Source organism: Danio aesculapii, chromosome 24 (assembly GCF_903798145.1).
Source record: "Danio aesculapii chromosome 24, fDanAes4.1, whole genome shotgun sequence".
Lineage (NCBI taxonomy): Eukaryota > Metazoa > Chordata > Actinopteri > Cypriniformes > Danionidae > Danio > Danio aesculapii.
In genome coordinates this window covers 39,317,489-39,332,462 of record NC_079458.1, presented here as the reverse complement: position 1 = coordinate 39,332,462, position 14,974 = coordinate 39,317,489, and the positions used below count along the sequence as shown (strand labels likewise).

The following is a 14,974-nucleotide window of genomic DNA, read 5'->3' as shown; positions in this document are numbered from 1 at the left end:
GGCGTGTGTTTCCTCTGGGTGCTCCAAAGACATGCGGTACAGGTGAATTTGGTAAGCTAAATTGTCCGTAGTGTATGTGTGTGAATAAGAGTGCATGGGTGTTTCCCAGTGCAAGGGCATCCGCTGCATAAAACATTTGCTGGATAAGTTGGCGGTTCATTCCGCAGTGGCGACCCCAGATTAATAAAGGGACTAAGCCGAGAAGAAAATGAATGAACGTTGTTAAACTTGTTACAACTTCATGCCCAGGGAGTACAGATGTAAATAAGCTTTATAGCTAACTCTGGCACAACATGTCATGTTGTATATTGTCCCTGTATAAATAAATAAAATAAATAAAAATAAAAATACAATAAAATGTTTACCACGAGGAGAGAAAAAACCCCACACCATTATTTTCTCTCTGCAATGAGCAAGTCTCACCACAAGAGGGACTCCTTACAATAATATGCTAAAGTGATACAAATTTCTTGCCAGAGAAAAGACTACCGTAAGCCCACCTCAAACCTAATGATATGTTCAGAGTTAAATCATTTCTAAACTAATACTGTAAGATAAATAGACGAATGAATCCTTAAAGAAAAAGAAAGACTTAAGCCTAATAGATCCCTCAGGCTGAAACATGACAAAACCAGAAGCTGACTGTCCCAAAGCAGACTGCAGACACTGACCTCAGCCAGCATCACGGAGGAAGGTGAGTCTCCTGAATCAGAACTTTGAGTAATCCCACTCTGGTACATCATCATCATGTCTTATATGGTAAAAATATCGACAGAACCCACAGCACACGGTGACTCGTATGACTGCGGGATCCCTCATTCATGTGTTGTCTGATATGCAGACGAACGACCCACGCATGCCCTCAGCTCAGCCTGATGATGTCACAACCCAGCTGCCTGTCTGGCTAAGAACTCCAGACACATCTGCATTCGACCAATTAAACAGAAAGTTAGCCTCCCGGGCACTTCCTGGTGAATCTGAGCACAACATGTGTTGCAGCGGCAAGGGGAAGCATGGAAGAGTTAACATGCACTTCTTTAGTGTGACGTCAAGACGATCACTCTTCAAGAAAAGGAAACACTGAGTGACGATCTCCAGTTGACCAGAAGGGGAACTCTTAAGTTACCTCAGATTTCTTAAGAACTTCAAAATCCTTCAGGTTTGATCACTTGCCAAACTTGATTTTCAATCAGCTACTGGTAAACAAATATATCTGGAGAGATCTTGTGTCTTCAATCACTGTAAAATGTATAGATGGAAACCCCTTTGTATTGCTAGAAACTTTTAAAAGAAGACATTTTACTTCCTCGAAAGAAAGCTGAAAACAGTGGACAAGTCAAAATATCACTCAGGTAAACATTCTTCTAAATATCTTCTTCTGTGTTCAACAAGAGAAAGAGAGTCAAAGATTTGAATCAAGTGAAGGATGAGTAATCGATGACAGAGTTTTGGCAAATCACTTGTCATGACTGAAGCAAATTCAACTACGTGGTCCATAAAAAAAACCCTCCAGGGGGAAAGTTACTCTGCCCTACAAATAGAACAATTAGAAAATAAATAAAAAGGAAACGTAAAGAGAGGGAGGGAGCAAGAAAGAGGGGAGGGAGGGGAGGGGAGGGAAGTATAATTACTGTGTAAGAGAGAGGAGAAGTAGAAACAGAGAGACAGGGGAGCAAGAGCCAGCGAGAGAGTCCAGCCCTCTTCAACAAAACCATTCAACTCCTGCACAGTGAGCAGTCCCAGACCTCTTACGAGCGCACTGCTTCCCTGGGGCACATCCAGAAGCCGACTGCCCATCCCATACAAACTTCCCAAGGACCTGGAGAGGGAGAAATCCACTGACAGAACTATTCCTACAGCATCTCTTCTCACAACTTGCCAGCAAGGATTACTCTTTTTCCTGACTTTTCTTCCCCCCCTTAGTAGTTCTTACTTTTTTGACTCCTCTAAGATTGCACTCAAGCGCAGGCAGACGGACTTTACTGCCAGCTATTGGCGACTGACCGGATTCCTGTCTTACTTTGAAAGGAACTTTTGAAAGTAAGTTTTTTTTTTTGTTTCATTGCAAGCGGTACAGCTTTCTTCAGACACCTTTTATTTAAGGATGTCCCCTCTGCCTCTACTGAGCGGGATCCTCCTGCTGCTAATCCAGTCCTGCTCCCTGAGTGCCATGGTCACCAAAGGGAGCCTGCCGATGTCCGAACAGCAGGCAGGCGCCACGGTCTGTCCATCCTGCGCGCTGGCGAGATTTCGAAAAGGTGTTTCGGAGAGCGAGGACGAGGGTGCTCAGCAAGACGTGGTTGAGGCAGTGAAGAGGCACATACTTAACATGCTGCACCTGCAAGAGCGACCCAACATCACACACCCGGTGCCTCGTGCTGCGCTCCTCAATGCCATCCGTAAGGTGCACGTGGGACGGGTGGGCAAGGACGGCAGTGTCCTGATTGAGGACGAGGCCAGCAACCGCGCCGAGACCGAACAGGCAGAACAGACGGAGATCATCACGTTCGCTGAAACCGGTGAGTCCGAATTTTTGACTAGAGGGTGACCTTAGTCATTAAATACCTTAATCTATTCAGTCGTCCCTCGGGGGATGAAACGGGAGAGCTTGCTTTATAAAGCTGTTTAACTTAATATCAGTGTTCAGGGAAACCTGTTGCCGCTGAACAAAGTCAGCTACGCTGCGGCAATTCACTCCCCCCTCTCGAGGCTCCTCCAAACCTCCTGCTGCTTTTAAAGAATCAGTAATTATCTGTGAGGGCCCCCCCCAGGCTTCCAGCCGTAAGCTCCGCACAGGAGCACCTCTCTGGGGACTCTCTATGTAGCTTCCCTATGTGACTGAAGAGGGTTGAGAGAAAGAGAGATAAAAAAAAAATCATAACACAGAAGAATAGAAAAGGACTTCTCCCCATATTATGGGAGGGAAAAAAGGCTGTTCGGTTACTGCCTTTGTGTCGGGTTTCAAAGGCAGTTGAAAGAGCATTGTCGGCTGCAGTGAGAGCTGTTCAAAGGTGCTGTCAAGCCCATGATGTGAGGAGAGATTGGGTTCTTCTCTGAGTCATACAGCTCAAGCGGGTCATGAGTGACACGGAGCCGCGGCGTGCTGCTGGAGCTCTCAACAGATGTGTCAGACCTAAAAAGCAGCAAGCCGAGCGATTGGATTGCTTGTCTGAAAGATGAATGTTTCATGATTTTAGGGAGCTGGGACTAACACTGTGGCCTGCTGGAGGAAGCGTTTGGAGTTTATGGATATGAAAATGAATTCAGTTTCATAGGTTTTTTAAAAATGCTAAATAAGTGTATGATGTCAGGTGAGCTAGGACAATAAGGCATGATGACACATAAAGTCAGCCATTTGCACAAACTCTGCTGCAGTTTTGAAACTATGGATTTCCCATATCAACAAGGAGATGCTTCATGCAGGATTGTCCCTTGTGCTTAGTCTCATTGAATTTGCATTCCCCCCATTGCACTTTTCAAAATCGAAGAGTGCACTTAAAATGTGAAAATCAGCATTAACTACTGAAATTTCCATTACGTTATACGATCTTCCTCATTTCCATGACTTCCACATCTGGAAATCCGAGATTTTAAATTCCCTGCTATTTCCAACTTTTTCATGACCGTGAGAACTCTGTTTATGAGAGCCATTCCCTGATAATCTTCCGGAGCCAGACTACAGCTCGTCACATTATAAAACAAATTCAGATCATGCATAAGCGATGACAAAAACTTCGTCATGAGGCACAGAGCTAAATCTGCTAGCAATCAAAACTATATCAAACTTTGATCACGTGGAACGTTACAGCAAGTATTTGTTCCTTCAACATAAGACTCATCTATTTGTTTTCTTGATTTATTGACTGAGAGGAGATGGACTGTCTCTCAGGATGAATGAATAAATCAGGACTTAACAGGAATTGCACGCGTTCATTCAACTGCTCACGTTGCAAAATGTCAGATTACTGACCAGCACTGGCACAAACCAAACACATGGTGCATCATAGCTCACTTTCTGAGGTCAGACTTCTTAACCCTTTGACTGCCCGCTCTACCAAATGGTTGACCATGTTTTGACTGTTTTAAATGATGACTATTAAAGTCATTTAAAGAATGTAAATCATTGTTTACACGCACAGCATTGTTGGTTTACAAAAAAAACAAAAAACAAATATAATCCTGTCACTTGGTTACCTGTTACTACACTTGATTTTGGTTTTATAGTAAAACAACAACAGGAAAGCATGTTAAATTAGAATTTGTAATGTTTTTATGGCATACTTCAAAAAATAAAGATGATTTATTGGTCAAAAATGTTTTATTTTGAATATTACTTTAATAAATTGGTCTTACACTTCATATTTTCAGATTTTTCATAGTACATGTATATTAATTCCGGTACTTTTACCATGAACCAACATATCAACCATTTGGTAGAGGCTAATAGTTTAGAAATTATGGGATGTGTTGAAAAATAATGCATCGAGTGTGTTAACTAGTGACATTAGGTGTTAAGAAATATAATCTAAATGTTTTTTCTTGGTGGGGGTAGTTAAGGGGTTAATGATGTGTCTTGTTTTAACCCCATCACTTAAATTTGACAAACACTTCACGTGAGGTACAGATGAGATAAAGCGATAACATGAAATATGACACTCTTGATTTTGAATATGAAACAATACAAAGCCACTTGTTGAATATCATAATAATTAGTGGGTGGAGACTTATTGACGATAGACTGCGATAGAGAAACACAATCGCTAATTCTGATTTTAAACATCTACACGTGACTTCTAATAAAACATGCACAAACTACAATGCATAAAGATATGTCATCGTGTTATTTTCACTCACGGGCTTTGACTACGAATGTGAATCCCAAGACTGTAAAATGTACCTCATCGTCTCCTTCCGCCAAACAATCGCTGTGTTATGAGCAGAAACGTCGTGATAATCGCTAAACCCGGAATTGAAAGATTCCCGCTTGAACGTCTGGCGCAAAATGCCGCGTCGGTTTCCACCTTGAACGGTTTACCAAACCTCCAAAATAAAAGCGTTCTCCACATTCACCACAAGGGGGATTACAATAAATGTTATTGCTGACCCTAACAAATCACAGAACTTTATAGGGATGTTTCAAAATGATCTGGACTAACAAACATTTAGTCTGTTTGTCATTAAAATAGATGGCAGTCTTTTTTAATGTAAACATATCTTATTTATTTAACTTTTTAAAAAGAAACGTGGACTTTCAGCTCATGAAATAATGAACTATGATTAATCCTCACACATTAAGAAAAAAAAACAACCCTTTCATGCATATTTTGTTGTAGTAAAACAATATTTTCATAATCAGCTCCATAAGTTCCTACAGTATACTGAATTTACTACTCCACACATCACAATGCTCAGTTATCCTACACTCTTTTCAAAGGAAAACATGTTAGATTAATTTAGATACGATGTAACAAATTACATTATTATATTATAATAGAAAAGCATATTTTAATAATGTAATTAACAGCCTTTTTACGAAAAGTTTATTTAAAGTCCACCGCTGGCGTACAAGCATCATTTAGTCTGCAATGAGGTGATCTTTTCTGACTTGGCATCACAGGCAGAGACGCATAACTATAATTATATTGATTTTCTAAATACCCTAATGCATAGTTCTGCATAATGTTTATTTCATACTGGTTTGAATTTAAGACACATGTTACTGCAGTGCATCACTGTAATGTTGCGTTAAGTGGGCTGTTTAGACAACTGTAATTACGTGCATGATGTAAGTCTCAGACTTCTGCGTACACTATCTGTCTGGGAATCCTGTCCAAGAATCTGTTCTCATAATTGCAACGTAGATGTATCGCGTCTATGTTTTAGTTAGTTATCATAGGCTGGAATATTGTCAACAAAGCAGTCACTACAGTACACACAGAATTTGTTTTCAGACAAGGTTGCGTGTTATTTCCTTAGTCACACAGTTTTCTGTGTACATGGCGACTGTCGTTTTACATGATGTGCTGATTACGTGGAGAAATCACCTTGATCTGAAACGAGAACTGCAGGCGCACAGCATTTATTGCAGAGTATACTTGTTCAAACCATTATCTCTAATATACAGCACGCTGACTGAATGAGAGCTACATGGTTAGACTGATTACTCTCAATTTAATGTGTAGCCTCAAGCCATGTGCAATCAGTGCTTGCGTATGTTAGCATGACTGCAAATAATGAATAAGCGTTAGTCTGCAGACTTTCAGCCAGTACCAACTATATCAAGAGTATTCGCTCTTTCCTTAAAGGGATAGTTCACACCAAGATGGTTTGGTTTCAAACTTTGAGTTATTTCTGATGAAAACTAAATGGGATATGTTGAAAACAATCTGAAACCCTCTAACTATTGACTTTGGAAATACAAATACTCATCAAATTATCTTCTTTTGGGTTCAACTGAACAAACCCACGCAGATTTGAAACTACTAAACAATAATGAAATGATGACAAAATGAACTATCCCTTTAAGAGTGGGTGGTGACGCTATCAAATGTTTACAAAACGTATGAAAAAAACAAATGGTGTAAAAATGTGTCCAGTAGTCTAATGAGTAACGCCATGTGCCGAATATTAAAACGGAAAGTGTGCTATGGCAGTGGATGTGTGTGGGCGTTCAGTGTTTGTCCTTTCTGATGTCATTTAAGCGTGCAGGTTGCATATGCGAAGCTTGACATGTTCTGAAACAATGACTCAATATTTACTTCTTCTCCTGGTTTTGATCTCCTCCTAGTGATTTATCACAGGGAAACCCTATAATCACTCCCTCCAGTAATAGTCACAGCAAAAGAAAGAAGACGTCCCGGTTTTTCATTTGTTTTTGTTTTTTTTGCTAGATCAAATACTGATTCGTTCATCAAGAGAAGCTGACTTGCTTTGGCGTGAGGTTAGTTTCCTTAAATAAAAATAAAAGAATTTTCCATTTCAAGGCAATTGGAATAGCCCAAAGTATTTTCGAGTCATTCTAGGGCTACGCGTCCAGCTCGCCAAATCTTACGTATCGCAAAGCCACAAAGCATCTCCTTTAAACACTATCCAGATTTGAGTACCACATTAGAAAGCCTCCTTGTTAGCTGAGGATTAATGCGGTCACGAAAACACTTTCTCAGGTTGCAGGATACTTTACTGCTCATGACATTTGGTAATACGCTACTTAAAGCTTTCTTGGCTTCAAGATAGAGCACTGCACTGAAGTAAGGATGCTGCAGCATCATGCCAGCTATGCTCATTTATTACTTTGACAGCTGATGCATCATCCAAACCTGTTCGTGAGAGTGGGTTATTACTTACAGATGCAGGCTCGGTGGAAGAGTAGCGAGCATCTCAAATCAACGTCCAACCTCGAATGTTGAAAAATCAATCAGACAAACAGGTTGCAACTTCCATAATAGACAATAGATCCTCCTCCCGTGTTTTGTTAAGCCACAGTCTCTGTATTCATATTAAAAGCGCATGTCCTTCAGTGATTCAGCATGCCGTATGGCCTCGAGCCATGTTCTGTGGATTCCTACCAAAGGTTAGTAGGGGGGAGGCAGCAGTAACTCTCCTCATTACCCTCCTGGTTCCCTGGGAGCTGTGCTGGCCTGCAGGGGCTGGCTGTGGCTGCTGATTCTTTGCTGCTGGACGGGGTGCTGACTTAGATAGGGGCAGTAAATCAGGCCCGCTGTTGGAGCCTGAAATGCCTGTGGGTGATGAGGACCAGATAAAGAGGCAACAAGGCCATTTGGGGAAGAGCATAACAGGCATGCTTGGCCTTTACGGCGCAAGGTGTGGTATCGTGAAGCGGCTCGCCGGTGTTAGGGACACTCGGCTGAGAATGTATACAAAACTCTTCAGTGTTATGGTTGGGAAATAAGCTTTGATTGCACTTTTTGTTTGTTTGCGTCTCAAGCTGGGATGCAGAAAAGGCCATGAATGCCGTTGCAGCAACATGCTGTACACTGAAAGGAATTCTAGTGGTTTTGCGGTCTATTCAGTGACATTTTAATGTCAAAGGATGGTTTATGATTGCAGTATTGGTCTCTGTTGAGTATTTTCTTGTGGAATACCTCAGCTGCACTGATCACGGACCATTTTTATTTAGTTTGGTATCATGCGAATATGCAATGCTTGTGAGAGTTGGGACCTGCTGTAAGCCACCCTTTGATGAATGTTAGTCATCCAGATGATAATTGATTAACGTTTGAAATGTGTGGCGGCGTGATGGGTAGCGATGTTGCCTCACAGCAAGAAAATCGCTGGATCAAGCCTCGGCTGGGTCAGTTAGCGTTTCTGTGTGGAGTCTGCTGCCTGTGTTGCCGTGGGTTTCCTCCGGGTGCTCCGGTTTCCCCCATAGGTGAATTGGGTAAACAAAATTGCCCATAGCGTATGTGTGTGATTGAGAGTGTTTCCCAGTGACGGGTTGCAGCTGAAAGGGCATTCGCTTTGTAAAAACATATGCTATATAAGTTAGAGCTTTATTCTGCGGTGGCGACCCCTGATTAATAAAGGGGCTAAAAGAAAACCGATGAATGAATACATGAATGTGACTATATGATATTACAGGCTCAGTCACAGTGTGCTTCAGCGCTAGAGTTTAGTCTGTGAAATCCATCCTCGCTGCTGACGGGATTGTGTTTGAAATATGTTGCGTAAGAGGCGAGGAAGTCAAATCGTTCACTCCAGCATGCCATTAAAAGAGTCATATTTCCACCCTCATACTTATTATTTCTAATTTAATATCATGTTGGGTCAAAGAAAGAAATGGGTCAAGAATCCTAAAGGGATTAGCGCTTAGCATCTTTCCCATTCGGTATGTAACGTCAGTGCTGGCCTTGAAACGATAGCTGTTTTCGAGTTCTCAGAAAGATCCAAAGAATACGCACCAAGCTCCCTTGTGTTTTGGTACGTGAATGAATGGCTCGTTCCACTTGATCCATTAAGCACCTGTTAGTGCTATCGTCTTTGAACTAGCCCGTGTGATCCGCGCCGAAAAAAAAAAACCTGTTGCCTTTAATCAGCTTTGTCAACAAATTAGCCAAAGATAAATAGTGCGTTAACCAGGAAGAGTACAATCAAACTCTGTCCAAAGAGGCGTGTTTTAACAGCCTTTCAGGTTGTGGACTTCTTTACTGCAAAAGCATTCTTTGAGCTTCAAGCACTGGGGCATTGCAAGCCATACAATATGACAGGAGGCCAACAGGGAGATGAAAGAAGCTGATTCCCCCTAAGGTAAACTAGATAGAGAAGGGGATTATAGAACACATTAACTAAAGCCATGTTTAAAGAGGAGTGGACATCCCCCCCGTCCCCCCCACAAACACACTTAAGTTCCCAGGTGATTCTATACTTCAGCCACCCGCCCCTTTTGAAGACATAGAAAGGGGGTGGGGAGGAATGTGTAAATGTTATTCTCCATCTTTGTGTGCAGGACAGCTGTGCAAACTCTGCCCTTGCGGTTAAATTGGTGTTTATTGTTGAGGGATTACCGCATGGCTCTTTAGTCTTTCTCTTCAATTTTCAAAATTTCTTTTCGCTCTCCAGCAAATATATTCAGAAGCATGCAGTGTTGCGAAGCACCAGTGGTGATCTTTCTTCTAGAGGCCTGGGCCTCTGCTTTGGAGGGCCGGTTGAAGGGTTTGCTCAGCTGAGTCAAAATGCTAACGATACTCGAGTCTTTCACTGGAAGCAGATTAAAAGGGAAACAATGCGTTAGCCACCACTGGAGAAAAAAAAAGCCTATTATTTTCAGCCTGCATTCGTGAAGCTGGTCCGTGTTTGGGCCAGGGATCCTTAAATACGCTCTAGCACACATATACACTTGTAGCTCGGAGCCGTTGTTATTACGTTGCAACCCTCTTAGATGATAGATGTAGTACTTGTGCAATAATTAACCAGAGCATATTGCTTGATGCTTGTCGTAAAAAGCCTCTTATTATTAGTCACGATATACACGGATCACTGTAAGTGAAACCTTCGACAAGGTTTTTACAAGAACTCAGCTGCAGTATAAGCAAGCAAAACAGTCAGCTACGCCAGCCAGAAATAATGTCCAAACTAAGGTTTAGTGGCTTAAAAACAGGTCGAGTCGGTAAATGGAGAGGATTTGTTTAGAAGTACCCAAATGATCCGTGAACTGAGATTTTCCAGAGGCCTCGCCTCTGTCTATAACACAGTGGGAATCAAAGCCAGAGGGAAAAGTCTTTTACAATCCAATGAGACAGCAAGCCACATGCCACATCACTGCTTCCAGCTGCACGCTGTACGTTGTCATGGCCATTATGTGTTACCCAGCATTCAGCTGAACCTCGTTCAAGGCCAGCAGACTCTTAATTGCTCAGTTAACGACCAGGAGAGGTGATGAAGTTGGTTTAAAGTCTTTCTGAAACCCTCAATTATTTCAATTCCAAGGTGGTACAGGAAGGACCAAGTGGGAGGAGGGATTGTTTGTTTGTGAGCGTGGGTGTAGGAACAGCTGATTCACATCTTGCATTTGACGCGCAGGAAAAGGATGCACGACTGCATACCTCTCTGCCATTTATTAATAGTTGCACAAAACAGGAGGCGATTGTTTTGCGGAAACCTCGAAAAACTGGTCACGGTTGGCACAGCGCAGAACTGTTCCACTGATGCCACCCCACCCAGTGTAAGCTGTGATGTGGCAGTCTGCAAGGTCAACCAAAGCCTCGGGCTGAAGTGAAATACAACCGCAAGCACAAAAGAGCAGCTCGTTTGACTAACCCTCATGTTTCTTTGTCTTCCTGTCCTTCAGGCGAAGCTCCAGGCATAGTCAACTTTCTCATCTCCAAGGAAGGCGGTGAGATGTCTGTGGTGGACCAAGCCAACGTCTGGATCTTCCTTCGACTGCCGAAAGGCAACCGCACACGCGCTAACGTCACCATCCGGCTGCTCCTGCAGCAGGGCGCCGGGGAGAAATTCCTGGCAGAGAAATCCGTGGACACGCGGCGCAGCGGCTGGCATACATTTCCAGCATCGCAGAGCGTGCAGTCGTTGCTGCAGCACGGGGGAAGCACACTGAGTCTGCGCGTCTCCTGCCCGCTGTGTGCTGACGCCCGGGCCACGCCGGTGCTGGTGTCTCCGGGAGGCAGCGAGCGCGAGCAATCCCATCGGCCGTTTCTCATGGCCGTGGTGCGACAGATGGACGAGCTCTCCCTGAGGAGACGCCGCAAGAGAGGCCTGGAATGCGACGGCAAGGCCCGTGTCTGCTGCAAGCGGCAATTTTACGTAAACTTCAAGGACATCGGCTGGAACGACTGGATCATCGCTCCGTCGGGGTACCACGCCAACTACTGCGAAGGTGACTGCGCCAGCAACGTGGCCAGCATCACCGGCAACTCGCTGTCCTTCCACTCCACGGTCATCAGCCACTACCGTATCCGAGGGTACAGCCCTTTCACCAACATCAAGTCCTGCTGCGTCCCCACGCGTCTGCGAGCCATGTCCATGCTCTACTACAACGAGGAGCAGAAAATCGTCAAAAAGGACATCCAGAACATGATTGTAGAAGAATGCGGCTGCTCGTAAGGGCACTTCGAGAAGAGGAAGGGTGGGAAGGGAGCAAGGTTGGACGGTTGGGGCAAGGACTTGAGTCCCGAAACGAATGAAAAAGACGAGATGTAGAGGGAGAGGAGAGGAGAGCTCCTTTATCTCTATCTCACTGCCTCAAGACAAACTCTCACGTAGACAGGCCTCTCTTTCTCTCGACCACTTGTGCGTGGTCATCTTAGAATCCAATGGGTATCTGTAACTCAGAGTAATCTCTGTGGCACTTTCAAAAGAGAGAGAAAAAAAAGAAATATAATATATTTTTGTTACAAAGCAAAGGGAGCAAGGTCAGAGAGTATTTATGCGGCCTACTTTGCAGCGCAGACGTGCACTGCGGGAAGAGAGATCACACAGATGAGGTGCCTGAAAAAGAAAATCTCAAAACTATGCAACTTGTCAAGTATTACGATATATTTTCATCAAGGTGTTGTTTTGTTTCTTAACTATTTACTTTTACAAACTAAAAGAAAAGTTAACGCCGGTTGACTTTTTATACCTTGTTTGTGTGTTTTGCGTATATATGTTTGTCGTGTGTACAAAAGTGTGTGTGCGTATGTGCGGTCTGCCTATGGGAGTATTTGTGTACGTGTGTGTGTGCATGTCTGTTTGTGTGTGTTGTTGAAAGATACTTGAAAGAAGTTTGACGGGCTGCTGGAACCAAACATTTCTCTATATTATTATTATTATTATTCTAATTATTCTGACTATTGTTAATAATGTTATTATTTTGTTTTGGTTTCTGTACATCTTTTTGTTTTGTTATCTTAATATGAGACGTTAAAACGTTTACAGTTTTGCACTATATCAACATTTCGATCAGCGTAGCCACATATACAAATATGTTTATAGAGAAAGACTAGAAGCACTTCAGAACAGACGTACCTACATAGCATGAGTCTAACAAATGACATTGTTCAAAATAAACAGGGAGGTTAGAGGAGAAGCAAGAGTCGACTAGCACTACATCAGAGGACCATGTATACACGTGCATTTTACAAAATAGTGTTTTGGTTTTTTACTCAACACCAAAGAATTTCGTTTAGCGTTGCCTACCATATTAGGCTGTCTCCGAACGGTTGTTCAGAAGATACCAATATGTCTTTCAGAAGGTTGCTTTGTTCTCCCTACAAAGATGTCCAGGTTAGCAAACCGAAAGACCTTTAAAACGGCTTCTCAATGTCCCACAGCGGCTCACTCCTGTGTGTGCTTTTGCACTGCTGCACAGTCCAATTGCGACTGGCCATCGAAATGGTTAAAACAGCACTTAAACCAACCTTTTAAAGTTTGTTCTTCTTTTAATTATGAGTTGTTACAAAAGTGAATGTGCAGCATTGATATTTAATGACTTGGGAGATTAATTACTATTTAGATATTTGCAATTTTTGTCCACCAAATATTAAAGGGATCTTCGGCGATCCAAACAAAAAAAAAAATATATATATATTAAAAAAAAGGAACTGTTTTTGTTTTGCAATATTTCCGCTTCCCGACATGAAATATTTTACCACTGTGCAATGTTTAAAAAATAAATGAAGCAATTTGGGAAATGAAAAGAAAAAAAGAACAGAAAAGACTGAGAGAACGTTTGTGTTACATTCTGAACTAAGAAAAGTTTACTATTTTCAGCGTGCTCCTAATGGGAACGCATACGAAATGTCATTAAAGAGAAAAAAATACTATTAAAACAGAAAAACAGATTCAGAAGAAAAAAAAACAAGACATGTTGTATATGTTTTTGTATGTTTATTTGTTTGTTGTTATTAAAAAAAAAATAATTGACACTGAAAAAAGTGGACTAAGAATAAAAAATCTATTTTTTATTCTGTATATATGGAAATCAAGATACCAATATGTTGCATTGCTTTGTTGTACAAATCAAAAATGTGCTTGTGGCTATTTTTTTTAATCTAATTTATTCTACAGTATTTTGTCCTTTGCTTCACCATTAAAGTTAAAAGGTTGTACACTAAAACAGATGGCAAACGTGTTGGTTGTGATTTCTTGCACTAGACACATACACACGCATTTAGTTTTAGGATAAACAACTATCCACAAAGCACACGCCAGACTGTGTGGACCCTTTCACAATTATAACACATTTAATGGTCATTGACATCTTAAACCCTGGAAAGTATTAAAGATTTTTTAAATGTATGTGCATTTATAAAGCTATATTTTGCATTAAGTATATAATCTTTACATCTAATTACAAAAAACCGAATTACCGCTAATGCGAGGTGTTTCTAATGTAGTGTCTACTGGGGCTGAAACAGTAAATTTGACATTTTTTTCTCTTGTGGCTGCTCTAATCGGTCTCAATTCTCCCATTTTTTTTTTTTAATCTTGATAACACAATCATTCATTTTCTTTTACTATTTGAGCAATTATGAAGGTGTTGTATTTTCCCATTACCTGGTTAAAGTCTATAAGAGATACAGCTGTGGATTCGCACATCAATACAGCATAAGTTTTAGTGACACTTACAGTTTTTACTGTTTTTATGTTACTGTGAGGGTTGGGTTTAGGATTAGGCATTAATAAAATGCAATTTAATGGGTAATTTAATGAATAATACAAATAATACTTGATATAATTACTATTTTACAATACTGTGAGGGTTGGGTTTAGGGTTAGGCATTAATAAAATGCATTTTAATGGGTAATTTAATGAATAATACAAATGATACTTGATATAATTACTATTTTACAACACTGTGAGGGTTGGGTTTAGGGTTAGGCATTAATAAAATGCATTTTAATGGGTAATTTAATGAATAATACAAATGATACTTGATATAATTACTATTTTACAACACTGTGAGGGTTGGGTTTAGGGTTAGGCATTAATAAAATGCATTTTAATGGGTAATTTAATGAATAATACAAATGATACTTGATATAATTACTATTTTACAACACTGTGAGGGTTGGGTTTAGGGTTAGGCATTAATAAAGTGCAATTTAATGGGTAATTTAATAAATATTATAAAAATTACTTAATATAATTACTGTTTTAACAACACTGTGAGGGTTGGGTTTAGGGATGCACTGGGGATAGACTTTAATAAAATACAATTAATGGTTAATTTAATAAATAATATATATTTAATTAGTGTTAACTTCCAGCCACAGCTGTATGCCTTCTAACAACAGCACATCAACTGCACTAGTTTACCCAACTATAACAACATCCACTGCTAAAAAGGTTTATTACAGCATTGTAATTAATATACACTACCTGACCAAAGTCTTGTTGTTGATTCCAGTTGTAAGAGCAACAAATAATAACTTGACTTCTAGTTGATCATTTGGAAAAGTAGCAGAAGGTGGATATTTCTGCTGAATCATCTGTTGAACTGCATCCCAATCATCACAA

The 14,974-nt window shown here is 41.1% G+C and overlaps 1 protein-coding gene across 1 annotated transcript; it reads left to right on the top strand.

Annotated features, from left to right (window-relative positions):
* The first annotated feature begins 1,667 nt into the window (after positions 1–1,667).
* Positions 1,668–11,830, top strand: inhbaa (inhibin subunit beta Aa). Its single transcript, XM_056450945.1, has 2 exons — positions 1,668–2,519; positions 10,805–11,830. The coding sequence occupies exons 1-2, from the start codon at positions 2,105–2,107 to the stop codon at positions 11,575–11,577; spliced, it is 1,188 nt and encodes a 395-aa protein (XP_056306920.1). The 5' UTR covers positions 1,668–2,104; the 3' UTR covers positions 11,578–11,830.
* The last annotated feature ends 3,144 nt before the right edge of the window (positions 11,831–14,974 follow it).

Coding starts and splice junctions, on each gene's coding strand:
- inhbaa (XM_056450945.1), top strand. CDS start 2,105: ATGTCCCCTCTGCCTCTACTGAGCGGGATCCTCCTGCTGCTAATCCAG. Junction 2,520..10,804: donor CATCACGTTCGCTGAAACCG/GTGAGTCCGAAT, acceptor CCTGTCCTTCAG/GCGAAGCTCCAGGCATAGTC.